This window comes from Pelodiscus sinensis, chromosome 32 (assembly GCF_052426305.1).
Source record: "Pelodiscus sinensis isolate ZL-2025 chromosome 32, ASM5242630v1, whole genome shotgun sequence".
NCBI lineage: Eukaryota > Metazoa > Chordata > Testudines > Trionychidae > Pelodiscus > Pelodiscus sinensis.
Window position 1 is genome coordinate 2,606,838 of NC_143083.1, and position 23,252 is coordinate 2,630,089.

Genomic DNA, 23,252 nt, shown 5'->3' on the forward strand with positions numbered 1-23,252 from the left:
CCACAGCAATGCCCTAACCACTAGGCCACTCTTCCTCTCGAGCTGCCTCCCCCTCCCCTCAAGTCTGGACAGGAGGCAGTCGTGACCTCAGCAGGAGGGTGAAGGATTGTGTTTGGCATCCATCTCACAACACCTCTGGCCCTGGTGGGTTCCACATTATATAACAGCATCTTAAGCTCCCACTCCTGATCCCATGAACCCACCTCCTGTCCCAGTAGCCATCAGCCCGTAAAAGCCTGGGGCTGAGAACTAGGAGAGGCATCGGTTGACAAAGGTATTTGTCGACCGCCCAGTAAACCTCATCCCACGAGGCACACCGGGGAGGTTGACAAACGCCTTTGATGTCGACCGCAGAGCGTCCAGACTACAGCAGAGCCGACAAACAGCTGATCAGCTCAGCGCGGCAGCAACTTTAATTTAAATTAAGCCACGATTATTTAAATCGCGGCTTCATTTGGGCATGTCTAGTAAACTAATCTACTTGGCTCTGGCGCCAGAGCCATGTAATATAGACACACCCCGAGTGTCTCAAGCAGGTTTAAAGAAGTGGGGGGAGGGAGAAACGGATGGGAGCCAGAAGGTAGTTTGCTTTGTGCTCACTCCCCCAGACACAAGGGACCAGGCTAGTGCCAAGTGATGTACAAATGTTAACAAAAACTCTAGGGCTACATCTAGACTGGCATGATTTTCCGCAAATGCTTTTAACGGAAAAGTTTTTCCCATTAAAAGCATTTGCGGAAAAGAGCATCTAGATGGGCATGGACGCTTTTGCGCAAAAGCACTTTTTGCAGAAAAGCGTCCGTACCAATCTAGACGCGGTTTTGCACAAGAAAGCCCTGATCGCCATCGGGGCTTTTTTGCGCAAAACAGTTTAGCTTTCTACACTGGCCCTCTTGTGCAAATACATTTGTGCAAGAGGGCTCCCCCCCCCCCCCCGAACGGGAGCAGCATAGTATTTGTGTAAGAACACTGAATCTTACATGAGATCAGTGTTCTTGCGCAAATTCAAGCGGCCAGTGTAGACAGCTGGCAAGTTTTTCCACAAAAGCAGCTGCTTTTGCAGAAAAAAAACTTGCCAGTCTAGACGCAGCCTAGCTATTTTGGAAGAGCCGATATCCCAGCACAAGCCTACAGCAAAGCTGGGCCCTGCACAGGGTAAGGACTCCCCACGATGTGAGCAGAAGAGAAATGTGGCGTCCTGAAGGCTCCAAGAGGGGACACTTCCAAGTTCACCCTCTGAACAGTCGCCTGCAGCCCCCTGTGGAGCAGAAGTTGTTTGAGAGCTGCTGTGTGTGAGGCTGTAACACAATCTCGCAGAGTCAGCGCAGACAGCAGCCACTCCAGTCGCCTGGAGGCGGAGGGGACTGGACACATGGGGAACACTTTTAGCAACATGAAGACTCCTGTGTGCCGCCGCGCCCCCCCCCCCCCCACTCCACAGACAGGGTGAGGCCTGAGCAGGCAGGGAGCCTGCGGTCAGGAAGACTCCTCAAGGCTGTCCAGCTGCTAATCACTAACCTGCAAAGTTGGGTTCAACGGCTCTCGGCACAAGTTGTTCCAGCCCTTCTGACATCGACTGACCACACCCGGAAGGCCGAGGGGTTAGTAGCTCTTGGGCTTGCTAGACTGGGGCAGGAGAACCTGACACTCACCAGGGGAAGGCACCCAAGCCCACTAGGGAAAGGGTGGGTCGGTGAGGAGATGCTGAGGTACGTTAGACACACTCAAGTCAGATGCAATTCATGCCGGGCAGTTAAGGAACTAAGTGAGGCCAGTTATCAGAGAGTTATGGCAAACAGGCGAGGTACCGAGGTCCTGGGGAAGGTGAACGTAACACCTGGCTTGAGAAGGGAAATGGAGAAGCTGGGAGTAGCACCACTCAGCCCAACTTCAACACCTCAAAAGTCAGTGGGACAAGCCAGTGGGTTAGCGGATAACGGGGTTATACGCAACGGTCACTCCGCACCCAGCGAGATCAGTCCTGACCAGCGGTGCCCAACCTTTGAGCATGCGGACCCCTTTTCAATCTATTAAAGTTTATGGAACACCCCCTCCCCCAACCCCCGAGAGAGGAAGACAGATCAGGTCCACAGTGGGCCCCCAATCATTACATTTTAAACTTTCCACGGAGCCCCTGCAGCACCGCAGGGGGACCACCAGGGGTCCGCAGACGACAGATTGGGAACCACCGGTCTTGACAAGCCAACCCAACGTCTTCCTTTGACGGGGCGCAGTGGCTGAGGGAGAAGCAGTAAACAGGCCGCCTCTATCCTAGTCAAGCTTTTGACAGTCTCACACGATGTTCTCATCAGCCGGCGAGGGAAATGTCTCCTAGATGATATTACTGCAAGGAGGGGCCCAGCTAACAGAGTGGCACACGGCGTGGTTACTGTCACTCATGGGTGGGGGCTAAAGACCCGGCTGGGGGAGCCAAGCCCCAGCCCCACCCTTTCTGCAACAGTCCCCTTCCCAGTCAAGCCCCACCCAACCCCAGCCGGCTGCTGTGGCGCGTAGGCAGTCCCTTCCCTTGCCGACGTCACCGGCCGCCAGGCCCTCACACCGGGAGGCCATGCCTCATGGGTTCCTGCAGGCAGAGCCCATAGGGCAAGTCGGGGCAGCCAGCCCCGGTGTTTGGAGGTCCCACAGCAGCCACCTCAACTGCTCTGTGGATGGCAGAGACCCAGGGGATTATGGGGGCTTGGCATGAGGCAACAGGGGTCACCCCCACACACACCACACAGGCAGCAGGAGCTGGAGCGGCCTGGGAGTCTGCTCTGCCCCACCTGCCAGCTTCTCCATGGCAGCAGGAAGCCGAGCGCCCCGGCCCCAGGACACTGCTTCCCGCTGCTGCAGAGGAGCAGGCTGCTCCAGCTCTCGCCACGCACATAGTGAGTGCGGGGAGGGGGGAACCCTGCTGCCGCCATGGCAGGCCCTCAGTGCCCCAGGCTGTGTTGCTCAAGGGAGCAGGTAAGAGGGCGGAGCAGGGATGGCGCCAGGGTGGGGCTTAGGGAAGAGGTAGAGCAGGGGCAAAGCCTGCAGCAGGGTGATGGTCTCAGACCCCACACATGCCCTCTCCTCCCCCCCAACAGCCCTGGCTGCAGGGCCCAACTAGGGGTCCGGAACTGGTCAATATTTTCTGTGATGACTGATAATGGAGCAGAGACCCCGTTGACACATCTGCAGATGACACCAAGCTGGGAGAGGGAATCACTAAACACTTCAGAGGCCAGGATCGGAATGTAACACAACTTGGATAAACGGGAGGATCGGTTTTTGTCTGGCTGATACCAATCAAGTGCTAAGTAGGAAGGAAAAACACCAAACACACGAGCACCACTACAAAGTGGGACTAACCCACAGGGCAGAGTTACGGGATCACACAGTGAAGGAGTCAACAGCAAGCTGGAGCTGCAAATAAAGGCCAATATTCCCACTGTCACATGCAAGACAAAGGAGGCAACAGCGTCAGCAAGGTCTAGGGATGTAATCGTGTGGTCGATTAACCAATAAGCAAAAGCTTATAAGGTAATGCTATAACTACAGGCATTTCCACCCCAACCAGTGGATTTTTAAGCAGGCTGGCCGGCAGCCTGGCTCAGTTCTGGCTCAGGTCAGGGACCTACCCCCACTGTGGCTCTGCATTTAAAGTGTATTAGGAGCCAGGCAGCCCAGCTCAGATCCAGTTCGCAACGGGTCCAGGAGCGCAGACCCCTCACCTCTCTCCCGCTGCCTCTTTATCAGAGGCAGCAGCACAGGGCAACAGGCAGCTGGCCCACAAAAGGAGCTGGTTTTTAAACTGGCTCCCCTCATGGACTAGCTCGTGCCTGGCGCCCCGCACTGCTGCCAGCCCTGTCCCTGGAAGTTATAGAAGAGTCAACTAACCGATAAGAATTCATGAGGTTAATCGACTGTTCAGCTCGCTGATATTTAACATCCCCAGCAAGGCCCCAGCTGTGTTTCCATATCACACACAGAGAGCTGTGGACAAGCTGGGAAGAGCCCAGAGGAGAGCAACCAAGACGACCAAGGTAGGACACCTGACCTCAGAGCAGAGGGTAAATGTTTAGCCTTTCCAGGGGGCTGCATGGGGAACCTGAAAACAACCATCAAAAAACGTACGGGGTGTTAACGACAACAATCAAGTGCTCACCTCAGCCACTGAAATTAGAGCAATTAGCAATTGGCTTAGTTTGCCACAGTGACGAAGGTTTCCCCAGTATCTGAAGGGCAGCTAGACCCCAGAACAGGTTTATCTGGCCCAGTGACAGCACAAGGGGCTGAGCTAGACAGCCGGGGGAAGGTTTTTAAATGACTTTTACTGATCCGGGGACCAGGAGCAAGGCCCCATAAGGGGCAGGGCTGGGGGCCAACCTCCCCTCACCAGCCCTTCAGGGCCCATGTCACCTGGCACTCCAGCAGCAGCTTAGAGAGCCCAAGGATCCAGCCGTCGGGCCCCAGGGCAACTGCCCACGTCTCCCCATCAGCAGCCCCAGAGGGGGCGGGGAGGGCAGCGCCTGTGTATGGTGCAATCCCGGTGGCTCTTCCCGCGTGTATCAGCCACCCTGCCACCGGCCCCGCTGTCCCAGGAGCAGGGGAAGCGCCGCCCGCTCCGGGGGTCCAGACGCTCCGCAGCGCGGCGGGGAGCGCAGCCGCCCAGTCACCGCGCAGCGCGACTGCCCCGCGGCCACGGTTAAGCGCGCAGCCTTCGGCCTCCCATCGACGCCTACGCAGCCACGTGCACGGCCCCAAGCCCGGCCCGGGTTTGGGGATCCCGCTCCCATTTCGGGCGCACCGTACGGGCAGCAGCGCAGCCAAAGCCTCTCGCCGCCGACGCGCTGAAAATCGGCCCCGCGCGGGCGCAGCGCCTCGCCGCGCCTGGCTCTGCGCCCCTTGCAGCGCCCCTGGCTCTCCCGGGGGGCCCAGCCCTGCCCACAGCCCAGCTCAGAAGCAGCCTGCTCCGGCCCGTGCGGCGGAGGCGCCGCGCTCTGCATCGCTGCGCGACTTGCGCCTACCTGCGCGTACAGCTCCTCTGCGGCCATGGCGAAGGGGGCTGGGAGCGGGGCCAGGCCTGCAGCGGCGCTGCCCAGGGTGCTTATGGGCGGCTGTAGCCCGCCTGCACCTGGGATCAATCGCCAATTAACCGCCCCGGGGGGCCTGCTCCGTGCGCCCAGCAACCGCGGGGATGGGCTCTGCAGGGCCCAGGCGTCGTGGCTGGGGGAGGGTGCAGGGCCCGGCAGGGGCATCGCGGCCAGGAGTCCTGCGCTGCCAAGGTGCCATGAGCACATGCCCAGGCCTCGGCCCACGTCTGGCCTCCGCTGGTGCCAGATGCAGGTGGGGAGACTCCAGCAGCAGAGGCTGCCCTTGGGGTCTGATTCCAGTGATTTGCATCCCTGGATCTTTCATTGGCAACTGAGGCAGGGCCCCTTGTGCCGGCTGCTGCACAGACCAGAGAACCCCAGGCAGCTAGTCCTGCACCAGGCCCGGTGCAAGAGCTGGAGGAAGCAAACCCGGCGGGTGGGCAGGGTTCCCTGTAATCCAGGTGCTTGTGCATCCGCTCAGGAGATTCCAGTACTGCCCAGCTGATGAGCACAGCACCCACAGCCAGGTTTGGGTTTCTGCTGGTGGTGCACATGTGCTCATGACTTGGTGCATGTACAATTTATTCCACACCTGGGTAGAAAAGAGTAGAGGGAACATTGGGTGTGGGGCTCCCAGGCCAACAAGGCAGAATGGGAATTATTAGCCGCAGAGCAGCCTGCCCCTGACCACAGGTGAAAACAAGGGGAGGCCTGAGGGGTTAGCTGGCAGCAAGGGGAATGCAGTCAAGGCGCATGTTCAGGGGGTGTCATCACAGAGGATGGCTCTCAGGGCAGAAGGAAGCACAAGGCCAGCCTAGCTGATCTGAGCCCTTCGCAGCCTGTACTGTAACTCACTCTGGGAGACAGAGCAGGGCTGTTATTGCCAGGGCACAGAGGGGAAACTGAGGCACCGAGCAGCTAAGTGACTTCCCCAACGGCACAAGGAGTTGGGCTTGCCCCTAGGTCATCCAAGTCCTAGGATCTGCCTTACCACGGGGCTGGCCTTCTGCTCCCGTCTTTCTGCATAATGCAAAACTGCTCTTAGCACTGTCGTAATAACAACAACATGGCCCCACTTCCACCTGATTTTGGAGAACTAGGTGGCCTTGTGCTGAGTGAGTGTCACCCGCAGAACACTGTTGTCATTTACAGGAACAATCCTGATGCCTCCAGCCCAGCTAGGGGCAGCTGAGGCTAGCGATTGGGCTGCACGAGCATCCCTCCTTCATCTCCATGGGCCTCAAGATTGTTATTACCAAGACGGTCTCCCGGCCCAGGGTGGGTTTGCCAATGGCGCTAGCGTAGCTAGAATTGGCAGGCGGGGCTGATTGGTAGGGTTACTAGATGGTTTTAAAAAAATACTGGACACACTTAATCTCAGATCGGGGGGGGGTGAGGGCGGCTAGGAGGAGATCGGGTAGGGGGGAACCGGCTGCCGGGAAGCAGGGCTGGGGGGAAGGGGGAGTGGGGCTGGCCGGGGGAGATCGGGGAGGGGGACACCGGCCAGCGGGAAGCAGGGCTGGCCAGGAGCAGGGTTGGCTGGGGGCGGAACCGGCCACTGCGGAGCGAGGCTGGCCACAGGGGGAGTGGAAGGGGGAACCAACTGGCGGGGAGCAGGGCTGGCCGGGAGCGGGGTTGGCTGGGGAGGAACCGGCCACAGGGGGAGTGGGAGGGGGAACCAACTGGCGGGGAGCAGGGCTGGCAGGGAGCAGGGCTGGCCGAGAGTGGGGTTGGCTGGGGGGGAACCGGCCACTGGGGATCGAGGCTGGTCATGGGGGGAGTGAGAGGGGGAACCAAGTGGCGGGGAGCAGGGCTGGCCCGGGCGCATGCAGATCCCTGGATGCTGCTGGTCCCACGCACAGTCCTGGCAGAGTGCATGGGCTATTCCATCCTGCCCTGCCCCGCTTTCCTTTTTTCTGCCTCGTAGTTGCGTACTGCCTGGCTGGTAGACATGCTCACGTAGTGTGGGCTTGTCTACCAGCCAGGCACTACACAACTACATACTGATACTCAACATGATAATAATAAAAACTCAATTAGAAAATACTGGACATTTCTATGTCCGGTAGTTTCTCTATTTGTTTCCCAGACAGAAAACTCAAATACCAGACTGTCCGGTTGAAAACTGGACACCTGGCAACCCTGCTGATTGGGCTGTGCCAGGGCTTTGGATGCAGAGGGAGCACACAGCTCTCACAGCCAACGTTGTGTGCAATCAGCACGCGCCTCACTTCATGTGCCCTGGCTTTACACGCATGTCACTTTAGGAAAAAAACCTACGTGGATGGAAAATGGTGGAATCTGGCAACCCTGCGCGTAAGCAACTGTAAGCAAAATGCGTTGTGGGCCACACACACAGCACCAATGGGCCAAATTCGGGCCACGAGTTGCCCACCACTGCTCCAGCTCATGCCCCGGCCACCCCTCACTGTCCCCCACTGGGTTGGCTGTTTCTTTGATTGCCCTCTCCCTTCCTCTCTGGTCTCAGTGGCTCAGAATAATTTGGGCCTGGCAGTTATATAAGGCAAATGCTCCATTAATCCAGCATGCTCGGAAGGATTAGTGCAACATAATAATGGGAGAGATTAAAACGTTGCCTTTTTATGTGAACAAATTCTGCAACATGAAACCCATAAAGACATTTTTGGATGCAAAAATAATGAAGCTCTAATTGCCCGGGGGCTGTCAGCAGCATGTGCCTCATTAATAAATCGTGTAGGCAGGTTTGCACCATGCATCCCCGGTAGTCACAGACTGAAACACCATTAATAGCAGCATTTTCAGTGAGGGAGAAAAGGAAAGGGGTGAAAACAACACCCGCGGGTTGTGTCACACTTTCCAATAACTAAAAAAGCTTGGTAAAATTTAGCACTGGTAAAAAACGATTGTCTATGCAGAGACACTTGGGAAAATGCAGCGGATGAGTTAAACTGTGTGATGCCCCCTTTGTGGAGACTCGTATTCGGAGTGAAAGTGGCTTTCGTTCAGCTGATCTTAATTTGCTTCCAAAGTTAATTAAGCTAAACCAAATCTAGGCCCCTTTAAAGGAGTGTGTCCACATAGGAATTTCATGCATTTTAATGAATCCACTTTAAACATCCAGATTCATTTTCCTGCATGTTCCTGTGTAAATAAACCCAGTGACGAGCCCTACAGGTAAATCCTGGGCCAGAGCAGCGACACCGGGACAGGAGTCCCCCTCCCACAGGACAACTCAGTTCCATGACGTTCTCTGTGCTGGACAAATGCAGACAGCTCCTGCCCCAGAGCGCATGCGCTGACCTGGGAGGGGTGAAGGAGGTTCTGCCTCGCTGGCCCATGCAGACCCTGGCCTCTGGTGAGGCGGAAAGCAAAGGGGAGCGACCGTGCTCATGGCGTTACAGGTCCTTAGGCCTCACCTAGCACCCTGGGAAATCAATGCGCCATCGGCCACGGGGAGGCTGGGCTGGGGTGCCCGCCGGGATGCAGTTATTACGTGGATTCCAGACTGACTTGGCGCATGCAGGCTTCCTGAGGGCAGGAACATCCAGCCCTGCGCTTGCGCCAGGAACGAGAGGCTCTAGTGCTCATGGCCAGGCCCCTGAGCCAGCCAGGACTCTGCCCTGAGGAAAGGGGGCTCCGGAGGAGCTTCACAGTATTAACACCCTTCCCCAGAAGGAATTTCTCCCCCGGGGCCTGGCCTCGTTGGAGTCAGAGGGGACTTGGCAGGAGCAAGGGCTGTGTCTCAGGCCAGGCCAGCTGCCCGGCTCTCTGTCCATCTGCCCCCCTCGTAGCCGCATTGTCCTGGCTCACGCAGGCAGCTGCACTGCCGTCCTTAGGCAGGACTCGGGGACCAACAGGAGCTGCCCGGTCTCCCCAGTTGCCCTCACGCCCCTGGTTCTGGGCAGCCTCCCTCGCCAGGGGCCTGCACTCTGCCACCCGCCAGTGGCTTTGTGTGCTGCCCTTCCCATCCATGCACCAAGGAGTCTGAGCTCCCTGTCCCCCATACCAAGCTAATTCCTGCTTTCTCTTGCAGGGTTTTCAGCTCATTTGTGCCTGGGCAGGGCTGAAAGGGGGGGGGGGGGGGGGGCTGGGAAATGTTAATTTTTGCCATTAGCTGGTCCTTGTAGAGTTACAGACCTAGTGGAAGTTGCTGGGTTTGCTAAGCAGCTGCCAGGGGCGCTGGCCATTTTCTCCTTTCGGCGTCTCTGATTTTCACCAGAATCACTAGGCTGACACCCACCCAGGCCGAGACCGTTCCCTGGAAACGTGGCAGCGCTGTGGCGGGAGGGTGGGAAAGCTCCTGGGTAGCCGACAGCCAGGCAACCGCCAGCAGGTGGACGTAAGGGCCTTGCGCGCGCGGCGGGCTCTGAACGCCTCGTTCAGCCCATTCCGAAAGGCAGAGGGGCAGTTTTTCTAATTGCCAACTCGGGCTGCAGTGTGAGAGCCAGGCTGGGCCCTTCCCTGTCCCGGCCTCAGCCCCATGAAGGGTGCCACCGGCTGGCCAGGGCTCGGGCAGAACACACAGGGCTGGCAAGGCCCAGGTTCCACCCTGCGTTTGGAGCCGCGGCCACAATTCTCTTGCTGCTTCAGGATCCAGCCTAGCCAATGTCTAAGACTCGCAAAGGGGTTCAGGCACCCAATGCCCATGGGAGTTAAATGCCCAGTTCCTTCAGACGCCTCGCCTTCAGCTCTGCAGGGCCGACTGGAGTCAGTGGTAGCAAGACGTTACTCATGGCAGCAGGGTTTCCAAGGCCAGAGGAGAAAAGCTGCCGAGTAGGAGCCCTCTTGACAGCCACTCTCTAGCACTGTTGGCAGCATGTCAGGCGAAGGGGGGAGCCAGAGGAGGGGAGTGGGTACAATTGGCACCTCCCCCAACCATCCTTTTGCTGCATTAAAGACAGACACGATTGCTACAGCCCCGTCAGTCAGGTGCTAGGATACAAAGTGGGGATGGACCTGCTTCCACGGTGCTTTCTGATCTGCCTGATGCAGGCAGCAGCTCCTCTGGCAGGGGACTGAAGCAGCGGAGGATGGGAATGAGCAGTTTGGGGGGGGGGGGGTTAAAAGGTATAGGAAACATGGCAGCATTAAATACTGCGTGGTAGGAAGCGCAGGGCAGCCAGCATTTTGGATTGTTAGGAGGCGTGTCCGAAGTGCATTCATGTGCTGGGGTACCACCCACATCAGGCCTCGGTATTGCACGGTAACATCTTCGCGCCGGACATGCGGGTTGCAGGACGGAGCCCTGACGTCTGGTCTGTCCCCAGCTCCACCACTAACTCCCACTGTCAACCTAAGTCAGGTACTGGGCGGCTCCTCCCCCCCGATTTCCCTGGTTACTCCCTGACCTTTTTTTTTTTCTTTTTGCTTGACAAATTTTTCCTTTGTTTTTTTTGGAAACCACTTGCAATCCTACAGGCGAGCTGGGCGGTCGCCTGGGGCCACCAATTGGCTAGGACCGGCCCTGCCTCACGGAAGGCTGCAAAATGGGGCGAACACTCACCTCATCCCCGGGACAGAGGCTGTGCGAGTAGATCGAGCCCTTTCACAGAAAGGCACTGGACGCAGTTCACGCGTGCACAGGCACTAGTTGCGCTATCGTTATCGTGCGGGGCGCAGGAAGGAGAGGCCGGCAGGCGCCAGGCATGTTTTGCAGGGGGGCCGACTCGCTGAGCAGAGCCTCCCTTTTGGCTAAGACTTGGTAATATTCCTGCGCCGGCCCCCCTTGTCGCAGCAGGGAAAGAAAAGGTTCTTCAGGAGCCCATGGAAGCTGTGCACCCACTTTTGGAGCGAAGTTGGGCACCTGGTGGAAGCTGAACAGAAACAGGAATTGCCCCCGGATAATTCTGGGCTGGTCTCTTAGAAACACCAGGAGGCGCCGAAGGCGGGGGGAGGGGAGGGGGAGCTCTCCTGCGTACTAACATCTCCTGCGCCAACGCCCTTTCCGATCCCGCACAGAAGGCTGCAGAAATAGCTGAGGCATTTCCACTGGGGGGAGTTTTCTGGTGGAAAAACGCCCTTTTCACACAAAACAATCCTGTACCTGCTGCAAGGTAACTGCTGCTCAGCAACATCAGACTCTCCCTGCCCCCCGAGGCAGCTGGTGCCCACACGCGGGCGGCCTGGCAGCTTTGCAGTAGGTAGCCAGGACCAGGATGAGGAAGAGAGATGGACAAGGCCCTTGGGAACTGCAGAGGGGGGAGAGGCTTCCCTGCTTGGCACCTGTAGAGCTTTTTGGGGCCCAATGGGTAGGCCTGGAGGACCAGCCATCATAAGCCGATTGATTCCAGGCCAGGAAGATCCAGTCAACCATCCCTCCAGGCCCAGAACGTGCTGGCTGGTGCTGCACAGCCAAGAGGTGTTCTCTGTGCAATGAAACTACGGGGTTCGTGCCCCATTCTTACTGGTTGCTTGCCAGACAACCAGTCCCCGCCCAGCCCAAGCAGCCCCTCCTCACAGCAGGCCTGGTCTGGCTGGAGCATTGCGGGCGGGGGGTCGCTCCAGCTCAGCCGGGCCCCCGCCCAGGGGATCCTGTTTAAGTGGTTTACCAGCTGAATGTAACGTTGAAGGGGCTGAATGGGATTTTACATCCCTCGTGGCCAGTAGGGAAGTCGGAGTTTAATGCCCCTTTTGGGGACTGCACAGTAGAGAGTCAATGTTGTGTCAGGGTCAACACCATTCCCTCCCCCCAGACAAGTTGCAGGGCAGAGCTGAACACACGGCCAAGCTGGCTTTGCCATCATTCCCCACTGCTGGGAGACCCTACGATACAGCAGAGTCGGGGTTTTACAGCACTGCCAAAAGCCATTCTCCCTGGCGGGAGCCATGCTCTCACAGCCCATCCTTCCCTCCTCCAGCAAGATCGGCCTCAAGCCACTGCACCCTGTACACCCTGCCATGTCAGTGGGCAGGGAGCACGCTGGGTGCAGAGGGGTTTACAGGGATCCCCTGGGTCGGATGCATGCGAGGGCTCTCCCCACAGGCCGGAAAGCATCACTGGGCCCATCCCGGCACGAGGCACAGATGGAGGAGTTTGGTCTCTAGGCTGAAAACTGCTCCCATGTAAATGAAGACAGGTCACCAGAAGCTGGTGTGTGCAGTTAGGGGCACGAGACACTTATCGGCCTGGCTGACCACTTACAACGTGAGTCTATTCGACCAGGGAGCCACCAGCTAATCAGGGCCGCAAAGGCAGCGAGCTCACCCCCGCCACATGAAGGAACACGCTGTCTGGAGAGGCCGCCGTGAGACTAGACCAAAGAATTCACCTGGGCTGTGTCTAGACTGGCCAGTTTTTCCGGAAAATCAGCTGCTTTTCCGGAAAAACTTGCCAGCTGTCTACACTGGCCGCTTGAATTTCCACAAAAGCACTGACTTCCTACTGTCTGAAATCAGGGCTTCTTGCGGAAATATGATGCTCCTCCCGTTCGGGCAAAAGTCCCTTTTGCACAAAAGGGCCAGTGTAGACAGCTCTGATTTGTTTTCCGCCAAAAAGCCCCGATCGCAAAAATGGGGACAAAGGGGACAAATGGCTAGAATGCTCGTATGAACCAAGGGTCACACAGCTGACCTGGCTGTTCAGTGCTGCAAGAAAGGGTCGTGGCCCAAACCTTCAGACAAGACAGCATCTGGTTAGGCAAGTGTAGGCTCTAGAAGGCATATCACAAGTTTGTTTGAGACAGAAGGTTCCCGCATGCTGAGGGCAGGGGCTAGCGCCCCCGGGAAGCAGGTCTCGCACATCCAAGCATGCTAAACCACACGGCGGAAAGGCTGCCACGTCTCGGGTGAGGTACAGCAGCTGTCTAACACCCCCTAGCATTTTAAGGTTGGGAGTAGAGAAGAAGCGCTTCTGACCGCAGAAGCAGTGTTAGGTAGTTGGTGAGCAGTTTGTCAAAACTGGGATGTGGCAAAGAAAAGTCAACACGCACTGTGCTGTCTGAATGGTTTTGGAAAAACCTGAAACGGAACCTGCCGCTCTTCGAAGAACGCCACAGCAGAGAGAACGGTCGCTGTCTGGTTGCATCATGCCCGTGTTTCTCTGCTGCGCCGTGGGCAGGTAACAGTTAACAGTGAGACCTTGCAAAAAGCAGCACACCTGAGAGACAGTGTACATTCATATATAGTAAAAAGTCTTTATTAAGAAGGCTTTGACGTCAAAAAATAAAACTCTTGATACAATTTCATAACCGTCAAGTCAGCTCAGCAAATATATAATCAGTACTTTAGCCATGTAAGGTTAAAGGTCCGTTATTTTCTTTTAAAATAAAATATATTTTAGTTCTTAAAATTTATTCAATAAAGTACATATTTTCCTATAAATTCCCTACATATACATAAGAGGTAAAAAATAAAAAAATAAAACTAAAAAAAATCCCAAAACCAAGGAGGCGATTGAAATCATCTTTTTTGTGTGACATGACATGCTTAACTGCACCCCTCTTCTTCCCTCCAGCCCCCGTCAATTCACCTGTCCTTCACGATGCATTGTGGGCAGCTTTCACATTGGCAAAATAGAAGACAAAATTGTGTTACAAAAAAAAATATATATAGATATTATTTATAGAACCATCGAGAACCGTCCAAAAATAACTACATACAAAAAACCCAAAATGTTATAATAATAATAAAATGCTTTTAAAAAAATAAAGACAACCCTTGTGTGTCCTAAAATAAAAAGTGCAACCGGACCTTTTCTTTCTGTTTATTTCACTTTGCAAACTGAATACTGTTATTTGGAAAGAACTGGTGAAGAACAGCTGCTCTTTCTCCTCCCCAGAACTCCACACCTGGGTTAAGAGTTAAAGCTATTCTGTAAACATTTGATTTTTTCTCCCCTCTGTAATTTCACCCCCCTCGTTCCTGTCTTTTTTCCTCTGCTCCCCCCGCCCTCCCCGTGATCTTCCTCTCCAGCGTTCTATCCAGCAAGAAGCATCGTCTTTCACCCGACCCCCACCCCCGCAGCCCCAATCCCATCCCTTAAATAAAAAGGTTGATTTAAACAGTTAAAAGTTCTTAAAAAGCTGTGTTGTAGGGAGAGGGGTGAGGGTGGGGGCGGCTGCCCAGCTCATCGGACTCGGGATGGACAGCTATGAGAAGATGTGGATGGCTTGAGTGGCCGGGGTGTGGCAGGCCGGGCACTCCGGCTCGGCTTTGCCGCAGATGCGAATGGCGCACTCCATGCAGAAGAGGTTGTGGCCACAGGGCACCAGGGCGGCAATGACCTCGCTTTCGAAGCACACCATGCACTCCCGGGAGCTCTTCCGGTGCCCGTCGGAGCTGCTGGAATCTGTGGGGGAGCCGGAGGTGCCGGAGATGCTGCCGGGCAGGGAGGAGGAGGAGGAGTAGCCTGTGCTGTTGGAGAAGGAGGAGAGCGAGCCCTGGGTGGGCAGCCAAGACAAGGTGCTGACCGGGTCGCTCTGGATGCGGCGGGCGAGGGGGTGCTCCAGGGCCACGCCGCTCTCCGGCAGGGTCGGGGAATGCCGGGGCGTGGCCGTGCCGCTGATGCTGCTGTTGCGTCGCTGCGAGCCGTTGATGGAGGAGCAGCTGCTGAAGGCCTGCAGGGGGTTGGGACGCTCCAGGGGGGACCAGATGGTGGTGGGCGTGGTGAGGTCCAGGGCCAGGAAATCGAAGCCGAAGTCACCGTCTTCGGAGCTGAGCGGCAGCGGCGCCGGGGGCTCGCTGAAGGAGAAGCCGCTGCTAGTGTTGTACGGGCTGGTGGGGCTGGCGTCAGCCACCCGGCCGCCGTAGTAGGACTCGGTGGAGGCGCTGCCCAGGGAGCTGAGGCTGTCGTGGCGAAGGCCGGCCGAGGGCCTGCGGGCGGGGTTGGGGGCTTTGGCCCACAAGCTGGCCGTGCTGCCCAGCAGGTCGAGGCAGACGTCGGTGCCGTTGGAGTGGAAGTCGTTGTCGGCGTTGATGTCGATGAAGGAGCCTGTCCTCATGGTGATGTGGGCTTCGATCTCCTCCCGGGCCCGGTCCACGTTCTCGGGCATCCCCGTCACCTCGAAGACGGGCTCTTTGTCTCGGCTGGGGGTGACGATGTACGTGTGCGTCTGCTGCTGGATCCTCTTGATGGTGGCTCCCTTGGGTCCCACCACCAGGCCCACCACCCGGTAGGGGACTCTCACCTGGATGGTGGTCTGCCCCGGCAGATTAGGGGGACCCGGCACGGTGCCCGTCAGCCCGTTGACCTTGTTGCGTGTTGCTCGAATCATGGAGAAGTGTTCGGCGGCCGAGAGAATCTCCCTCTTGGCCATTTCCACATCCTCTTTCCTCCCGGTCACGATGAAGATGGGCTCCTCCCCTCTGACGGGCGTCTTGATGTAGGTGTTGGTTTTAGCACGCAGGGCTTTGATCTTACAGCCTGGGATGGAGGGAGACAGAAAAGCGACACCCGTTAAGTCCCGTGTGTAAGCTGGGAACCAAACGCACCTTGCTGCCCAGGTTGGAAGGAGGGCCGGGAAGCCAACAGACCTGACACGGTGCAACAGTTTCCACTGAATTCACACGCGACCACAGCAGGGAAACCTTTGGAGGGGGAGGCCTCACACGTCCCAGGCAGGAACTTACACCTGAGTGCTGGAGCACGGTAGAGCTAGCCCGAAACACGGCTGCTGGGGCAGGCCCTCTGGACCCCAACCGGGGCTCAGGGCCACCCCACAGATGGCCCTTCCCAGACAGCTCCTTAGGAAGGAGTTCAAATGCAGGAGGGGAACCAAGAGGGAACAGGGGCGTGTGCGGGCGCGCACTGCGTAGAGAGGTGGGGAAAGATGAAGAGTTACAGCAGCTGTAGGCGATGGCCTTCGCCTTGGAGAGAAGGAAACAGGCCCAAGAGTCCCTTTGTCTCGGGGTGAGTTCGAGGAGGTGCAGAGAAGTGACCAGTTTGGTTTTTTAATTCCCAAGGCTTCCTCTATTGGGGCAGCTGACGCCGAGCTCGGAGAAGCACTGAGCTGAGGAAAAGAGCTCTTCCTTGCTGTCTGCACTCCAAAAGCATCCCCCCCCTCCCCCCGAGCTCACACCTCCAGCCAGAGCCCTCACACTCCTGCACCCCACCCCTCTGCCCCTCCCGCACTCAGAACCCCTTGGCCCCCACCTGGATTTTGTTATGGGCACCAACATGAAGGTGATCTGTCGCACAGCCCCTCCACAATGGTACAGGTAAGAAAATCCATTCCGCTCCGGGGTGGGAGGAGTCAGACCTGCCACCTCTCCTCGCCTCTTCTTTCTTCAGTCCCCTTGCTACCACCAGACGTGGCTCCAGTATGACCCTTCTGTCCAGACACACCCTGGGAGAGTCTTCGCTCTAGGAAGATTTCCTCCCTTCTTCCTTTGCTTTTGGTCTAAAAAATTCACGTGTGTCTGCCTCTAGGAAGAATGCAAAAAGGAGGACAGGGAAAGTGTCCCTGAGGAGCCCCGGGGAGGGGCTGTGTTAATTAGGGGGCCGGTCTGAGGACAGGCAGGGTGGTCTAGAACAGTGGTTCTTGGCCGGGGGGGGGGTGGGGTGTACCCTAGAGATACGCAGGGATCTTCATCAACGCACCTGGATCTTTGCCTAGGTTTACAACAGGGCACATAAAAAGCGCTAGCAAAGTCAATACAAACTAACGTCCCGCAGACCATGACTGGCTTATGCTGCTCTAGACAATGTCTGTTTCAATGGATCGAGTCTGTAATTCTATGGCCACTTTTCAGTCACTGTGCGCGGTGACACACTCGTATTTTCACAGCTGGTTTCGTAAGCAGGTCATCTTCACAGGAGGTGAAGCTTGAGGGTCGGCAAAGACAAATCAGACCCTTAAAAGGGGCACCAGTAGCCTAGAAAGGTGGAGAGCCACCGGTCCAGTGGACGAAGCATCGGCCTGGGACTCAGAAGATCTGGGTGTTAATACCAGCCCTGCCACCAGCCTGCTGAGTGACCTTGGAGAAATCACTTCCCATGCCTCAGTTTCCCCTCCCACCTGTTGTCTATTTTGACAGCAAGCTCTTTACGGCAAGGAACGTTTCTTCCTGAGTGTAGAGCGGGGCCTTGATCTCAGCTGGAGCCTCCAAAACACCAGGGCTACGTGTAGACTGGCATGATTTTCCGGAAATGCTTTTAACGGAAAAGTTTTCCGTTAAAAGCATTTTCGGAAAAGCACATCTAGATTGGCACGGACGCTCTTCTGCAAAAGCACTTTTTGTGGAAAAGCGTCCGTGACAATCTAGACGCACTTTTCTGCAAAAAAGCCCCGATCGCCATTTTCACGATCGGGGCTTTTTTGCGGAAAACAAATCTGAGCTGTCTACACTGGCCCTTTTGTGCAAAAACTTTGCGCAAAAGGGACTTTTGCCGGAACGGGAGCAGAATAGTATTTCCGCAAGAAGCACTGATTTCTTACAGTAGGAAGTCAGTGCTTTTGTGGAAATTCAAGCGGCCAGTGTAGACAGCTGGCAAATTTTTCGGAAAAACTGGCCAGTCTAGACACAGCCCAGCAGAACACAACCTCCCGGGGAGGGGGGGTACATTTCCTGTAGCTACAGGCCCACTACAGCCTGCTATTTGTGCTTGTACCAACTGCGCCTCAATAACCTTTCGAAACTAAATTCACACATTGTAGAACGAGAGACCAGGCTTGTTTCCAGCCTTCCCGCCCCGTCACACAGGCAGAGCAGCCCGTGTTCTCTGCACCTTCCCACGCTCTGATTTAACCCAAAGCATTTGTAATCAACTGTACTGTAGCAGTGCCTGGCGGCCCCAGGCGTACACCAGAGCCCACCGTGCCAGGCACTGTACACACAGAACAAACGAACAGGCCAAGAGAGTCCCCAGCACACGCGGAGAACCTCATGAAACGTGTTTGAGGGACCTTCACCAGGCAGGTTATCTAAGGCACACGTCCCCCACGGCCCTGTACTGACTGCGGTGCTCACAGTCAGTGCAGAACCAGTGTGGCGGGGCGCTAGTATACCCAGCATAAAGGCAGGTGTCGTCGTTCCAGACAGCGAGCCAGGCAATTCAGGATTCACTGGTGTGGTGTCCTGACAGGTCTCCGGCTCCATCAGTGATGATAAACGTTTAGCTGCCCGCATTTTCATACGCTCCCTCAGTATATCATGGCAGCTCTGCACAGGTAGCTAGCCCAATAGGCTTCACGAGAGCCCCAAAGACCACACTCAGGTAAGCAACAACGGCACCCAAGTCAGGTTTATTGTCCAATGAAGCACATTAGTGGTCGTCGGTAGCCAGATGGCCTCTAAGCCCCTACCTAGTTGTACCCAGGACAATGGACATGGCTCAATCAATAGTGAAATCCATACTATCGCCCCGTAGGCTGGCCAAAGAATGAAGTTGAGGTACCTCAATATTTATAGACAGAAATGACCAATCTATGATACCCACAGTACGAATCCTCTTACGCACTAATGACACGTTTGGTACCTCCCTTTGGCTGTTCCTCCAAAGCACGCACTGCCCGTTATGCTTTCACTCTTCGACTGTGTCTAGACACGCAAGCTTTTCCGCAAAATCACATGATTTTGTGGAAAAACTTGCCAGCTGTCTACACTGGCCACTTGAATTTCCACAAGAGCACTGACGATCTCATGTAAGATCTCATGTAAGATCGTCAGTGTTCTTGCGGAAATACTATGCTGCTCCCGTTCAGGCAAAAGTCTTTTTCAGAAAGACTTTTGTGCAAGAGGGCCAGTGTAGACAGCACAGTAGCGTTTTCTGCAAATAAGACCTGATCGCGAAAATGGCAATCGGGGCTTTTTTGCGGAAAACCACGTCTAGATTGGCTTTTCCGAAAATGCTTTTAATGGAAAACATTATACATTGTTACAGGGTTACTTGTGAACATTACATTTTAGTTTTAATCAATACCACTAGCATGAAAATATTTTACAAATGGGTGTTTAAATAAAAAGCATAGTGTAACAAAATATTTAGACAACTTATTTTTTAGGCTAATGTGTGTGTTTTAACGCCTCCCTAAAGTTAAAAGTTTCCAAGGCTTTAATTATGTTTTGGGGGCTTGGATAAATTAAAAGGTAGGGGTATTAAAATCTTTTTTAGACCCCCTTTTATATTTGTTTTTAGATTTTAGTACTTTGCGCATATATATATATATATTTTACACTTAGGGTTAATTTTTTATTTTTAGGTTTGATTTCTTTACTTTTTTTGGAGGATTAGAATTTAAACTTTTTTTGACTGTAGGTAGTTTGTTTGCTGAGCAAGTATATTTATTATTTGCAGCTGCTAGCTAAATCATTTGCACTAACAGACCCTTTTTGGCTTGCTTTTAGATTTAAAGCCATTAGCAGCTCAGGGTACCATGTTGCCTGAGTCAGAAGGGGACTAGGAGTATGGCTGCAGCTCTGTCCCTCTGTATTTTTCGCACTACTCTGTTGAAGTGTGGTATTGATGGGAAGTGTATCGGAAACCGTAATCCCATTTGATTAGGAGTGCCGCTCACTGAGATTGTTTGCTGTGGAGCAGAAATCCCGGCACTTCCTGTTGCTGTAAGAGGCAGAAAGATCGATCCTGGGGTGAACCTCATCAGTTGAATATGGGGTTGATAACGGCATCGCTGGCCTCCCATTCATGCTCTGCTGAGGGTATCTGCGGTAGTTTTGAGAACTATGGGACAGTGAAAAGCAGATCTTGTTATTCTGTACTGGAGGTACCAGTTTCAGAGCGTAGTAGACTCTGCAGAGGCTGTGGGCTCGGCCTGGCCTTGCCTGTTTATATAAAACATGTAGGTGACGTTGTCGGTGTACACTCGGACACGCTTGCTGCTGATGGGAGGAAGAAATAGGCTGCAGGCACATCAGAATGAAGTATCTCTGTGGTTCTCACTCTGCGGTGGACCACAGACCCTAGGCAGGATGGTCCCTCAGCTGTGCTCCTCATCCAGCAAGGAAGGCATCTGTGGCGATAGCCATGGAGGGATCCTGTCACGTGAACGGGACCCCCGAGCAAAGTGTCCACCATGTGAGGCAGCATTTGACCGTCGGGGGATGGAAAGGCGCTTGGTGCAAAGGCGTAAGCTCGGCCTGCAGACCGGACTCAGCCATCCCTGCGAGCACCGCAGAAAGAGACGTGCGTTCGGGAAAACCGCACTGCCGGCGGCCCGGCGGCCCAGTAACTGGAGACAGTCGTGGGCAGAGAAGCAGTGGCAGTGGCTGCGTCAAGCGGAGTGCCCACGAATTGTAGGTTTTGGATTGGAGCGAAGGTTGATATTGTTTCGTTTGTTTGCAAGCCAAGGGAGTGGAAACGTCGGATGGCGAGGAAGGTGCTTCGTGGGGAATCCCGCATGGAATACGCTTGCAGAAGGCAGCGGTCCAGGTAAGGACAAGTAACGATGCCCCTCTCTCTGAGGTGCCAAGTCACTATCCCCCGGATTCTGAAAAAACCTCTTGGTGCTGTAGAAAGGGCAAAAGGCAAGACCTTGTACTGGCTGTGATTGGGACCTAGGATCAACCGGAGAATTGATCTGGGGCTGGGTGTATGGAAACATGGAATCATGTATCCTGAAGGACTAGGGATGAAAACCAATCTCCCTGCAGGGATACCAGATGTGAGGGCCACCATTTTAAACTTCTGGTTTTTAAACAGATTTGTTAAGAGCTCTGAGCTCAAGAACTGGGCGCCATCCCCTGCTCTTCCTTTCAGTGAGAACGCAATGAGAACAGAACCTTCTCCCTTTGCATCGGGTCGGGATGGATTCTGTGGCTCCCGGGTGGAGGAGACGTTGAACCTCCTGGTGGAGCAATGGGTTGCGAAAGCGGTCCCTGAAGATGGACAGGCTGGGGATACGGACTTGAAGGGGATAGTGCAGCCCCTGCTGCTCCCCTACCCCCAGGCCAATTAGGGCCTGGGGAGCGCACGGAAGTTTCCTCCACCCTGCCAGGAGCAGGTGGCGCGTGGAAGCACCAGGCACTCCTGAGAGGGCTGGAGGAGGCTTCGTGTGCTCCCCCAGCCCCAGGCCAATCAGGGGCAGCGGGCGGGGGAGCATACGAAGTTTCCTCCGCTCTGTCCCCGCCCTGCGAGCGGCACACAGTGCTTAGAAGTGCCGCGCACACTGGCAGGGCAGGAGAAGACTTTGCGTGCTCCCCTGATTGGCCTGGGGGCAAGGGAGCGTGGGAAGTCTCCTGCCAGCCAGGGGCATGGGCACCTGGGGGAAGGGGGAGCAGGTGGGCAAAGGCAGTCCCCCACCCCCAGACCAATCATGGCCTGGGGGTGGGGAGCCCAGCAGTATCCTGGCCCCGCCCCTTCAGACATTTCTGAAGTGGCCCCCAGGCAAAAAAATGATTGTCCGCCCCTGGTGTAGCCTGATTGTGTTGTATGACAATGGGCAAGCCATCAGCTCAGACAACGGGAGGAGATGGTGACCAAACAGTCTGAAAGACGGTGATGCAGCTGAAGCGGGGGTTGGTTTTCCATACCCTAATTCGCACATCTGCTGGTGAGATTGAGGGGGTTGCGGTGGGTTGGCTGAAGCTGGACGTCGGCGCGGAGACCGGTTTCTGTTTCTCTGCGGCTGATTCTGCTTGTGTGGTCGTTGCGAGATGCAGGATACCGCAGTCCAGGGCACGGCGGGTATCTGTACTATCTGCTGATGCCGTGTGTGGATACCGAGGGATCTGAGTGTTGCCTTGGGAGTCCTTCATACCATGGAGGACCTCTTTGGTGTTTGTGGCAAAGAGCTTCTCTCTGGCGAATGGAAGATCCCCTGCCACGGACTGCATCTCATAGCTGTGGACTTCGCCGCTGTGTCGGTGTAGCCACCCCCCTACGGATTCGAACTTAGGACCTCTGGAGCTTAGTGTAGGAGCCTCTATCATTTGAGCTAAAAGCCAGCTGGCTCTCAGCCCAGGCTGTCAAAGTCTCTCGCTCTTATCTGTTGCTACAAGTGGTCTAAGTGCCACTGCATTGGTCAGTGCACCACACTAGGGCTATGTCTACACTCGCGGCTTCTTGCACAAGAACATCTTGCACAAGGGTTCTTGTGCAAGAAAACGTCCACACTGCCATGTGCGAGCTGTGCTTTTGCGCAAGAGCTCCCATGGCGGCGTGGACGCCCTCTTGTGCAAGAAAGCTCCAACGGCCATTTTAGCCATAGGGCTTTCTTGCGCAAGAAATCCCTACTGAGAGTCCAGACTGCCCTCTTGCACAAGAGCTCCTGCACAAGAGGGCTTACACCTGTTAAAAAAGAGCGTCGCTCTTGCGCAAGAAGCCCTCTCTTACCACGCCGTACTGTACATTTCCTTGCGCAAGAGCGGGCGGGCAGTGTAGACGCTCTGCGGATTCTTGCACAAGAACGGCCATACTTGTGCAAGAAGCCACGAGTGTAGACATAGGCTAGGTGTGTGGGTTACATCAGCACCATCAAAAGCAGCGTGTCGAGCCGTGCGTGAGATTGTCTGGCCTTTGCTATGACCGCTTCAAGCTGTTGTTTCTTTGCCTTGGGAATGTCATTCATAAAAATCACTGAATTTGGAAGAATTCTCGTGATTGTATTTACTAAGGAGGGCTGCATAATTGGCCACGTTAAATTGGAGGGTGGAAGAAGCATAAACTTTTCAGCTAAAGAGATCTAGCCTTTTACTGTCCCGAAGTGAAGGAGCAGAGCAGTGGCTCCCAACCGTTTTGAGCATATAGACCCCTTTTCAATCTATTGAAATTTCATGGATCCCCCCTCCCTGGGGGAGAAAAGGAAAAAAAAAAAGAATCCTTACTTTTTAAACTTTCCATGGACCCCCCGCAGTACTGTCGCCCACCACCAGGCGTCCGTGGACCACAGGTTGGGAACCACCAGAGTAGAGCAATAACGTGGCTGCTTGTTCTTTTGGTGGCTGGCTTTCACAACCAGCGAGTTCACAGCAGGATGTGTGAAGAGAAAATCCGAACCCCTGGGTGGGACGTGGTATTTTCCATCCCCGTTTGCAGGCAGGAGTTATGATGGCTGGTGTTTGCCACATGGTTTTGGCTAGGTCCACAACTGCAGGGCCATCTTGGAAGACATTACTGATTGCAGGAGATCACGGAGATCATGCTGATTTTCTGTAATCTCTTCAAGGGTAATACTGAGTCTGTGGCCACCCACCTGAAATGGTCCTGAAAACGGGGGACGTTGTCAGCTGCCATAGAAGGGGATGGCCTGATGGCTTCATCTGGCAAAAAGGATGAATTGGTGTCTGGAGAGGTATCCG

General features: G+C 55.2%; 2 protein-coding genes across 3 annotated transcripts in view; both read right to left on the reverse strand.

The window, feature by feature from the left end:
• LOC102444310 (unconventional myosin-Vb-like) overlaps nucleotides 1-5,148 on the reverse strand; it is a 61,281-nt gene extending 56,133 nt beyond the window's left edge. For both annotated transcript variants that reach the window (XM_075903261.2, XM_075903259.2), the window contains exon 1: nucleotides 5,013-5,148. In XM_075903261.2, coding sequence (XP_075759376.2) covers nucleotides 5,013-5,039 — 27 coding nt within the window. In that variant the 5' untranslated portion in view covers nucleotides 5,040-5,148. The remainder of the gene's footprint in view (nucleotides 1-5,012) is intronic.
• An 8,020-nt stretch (nucleotides 5,149-13,168) lies between these two features.
• MEX3D (mex-3 RNA binding family member D) overlaps nucleotides 13,169-23,252 on the reverse strand; it is a 33,141-nt gene continuing 23,057 nt past the window's right edge. The window contains exon 2 of the mRNA XM_075903262.2: nucleotides 13,169-15,420. Coding sequence (XP_075759377.1) covers nucleotides 14,147-15,420 — 1,274 coding nt within the window. The 3' untranslated portion in view covers nucleotides 13,169-14,146. The remainder of the gene's footprint in view (nucleotides 15,421-23,252) is intronic.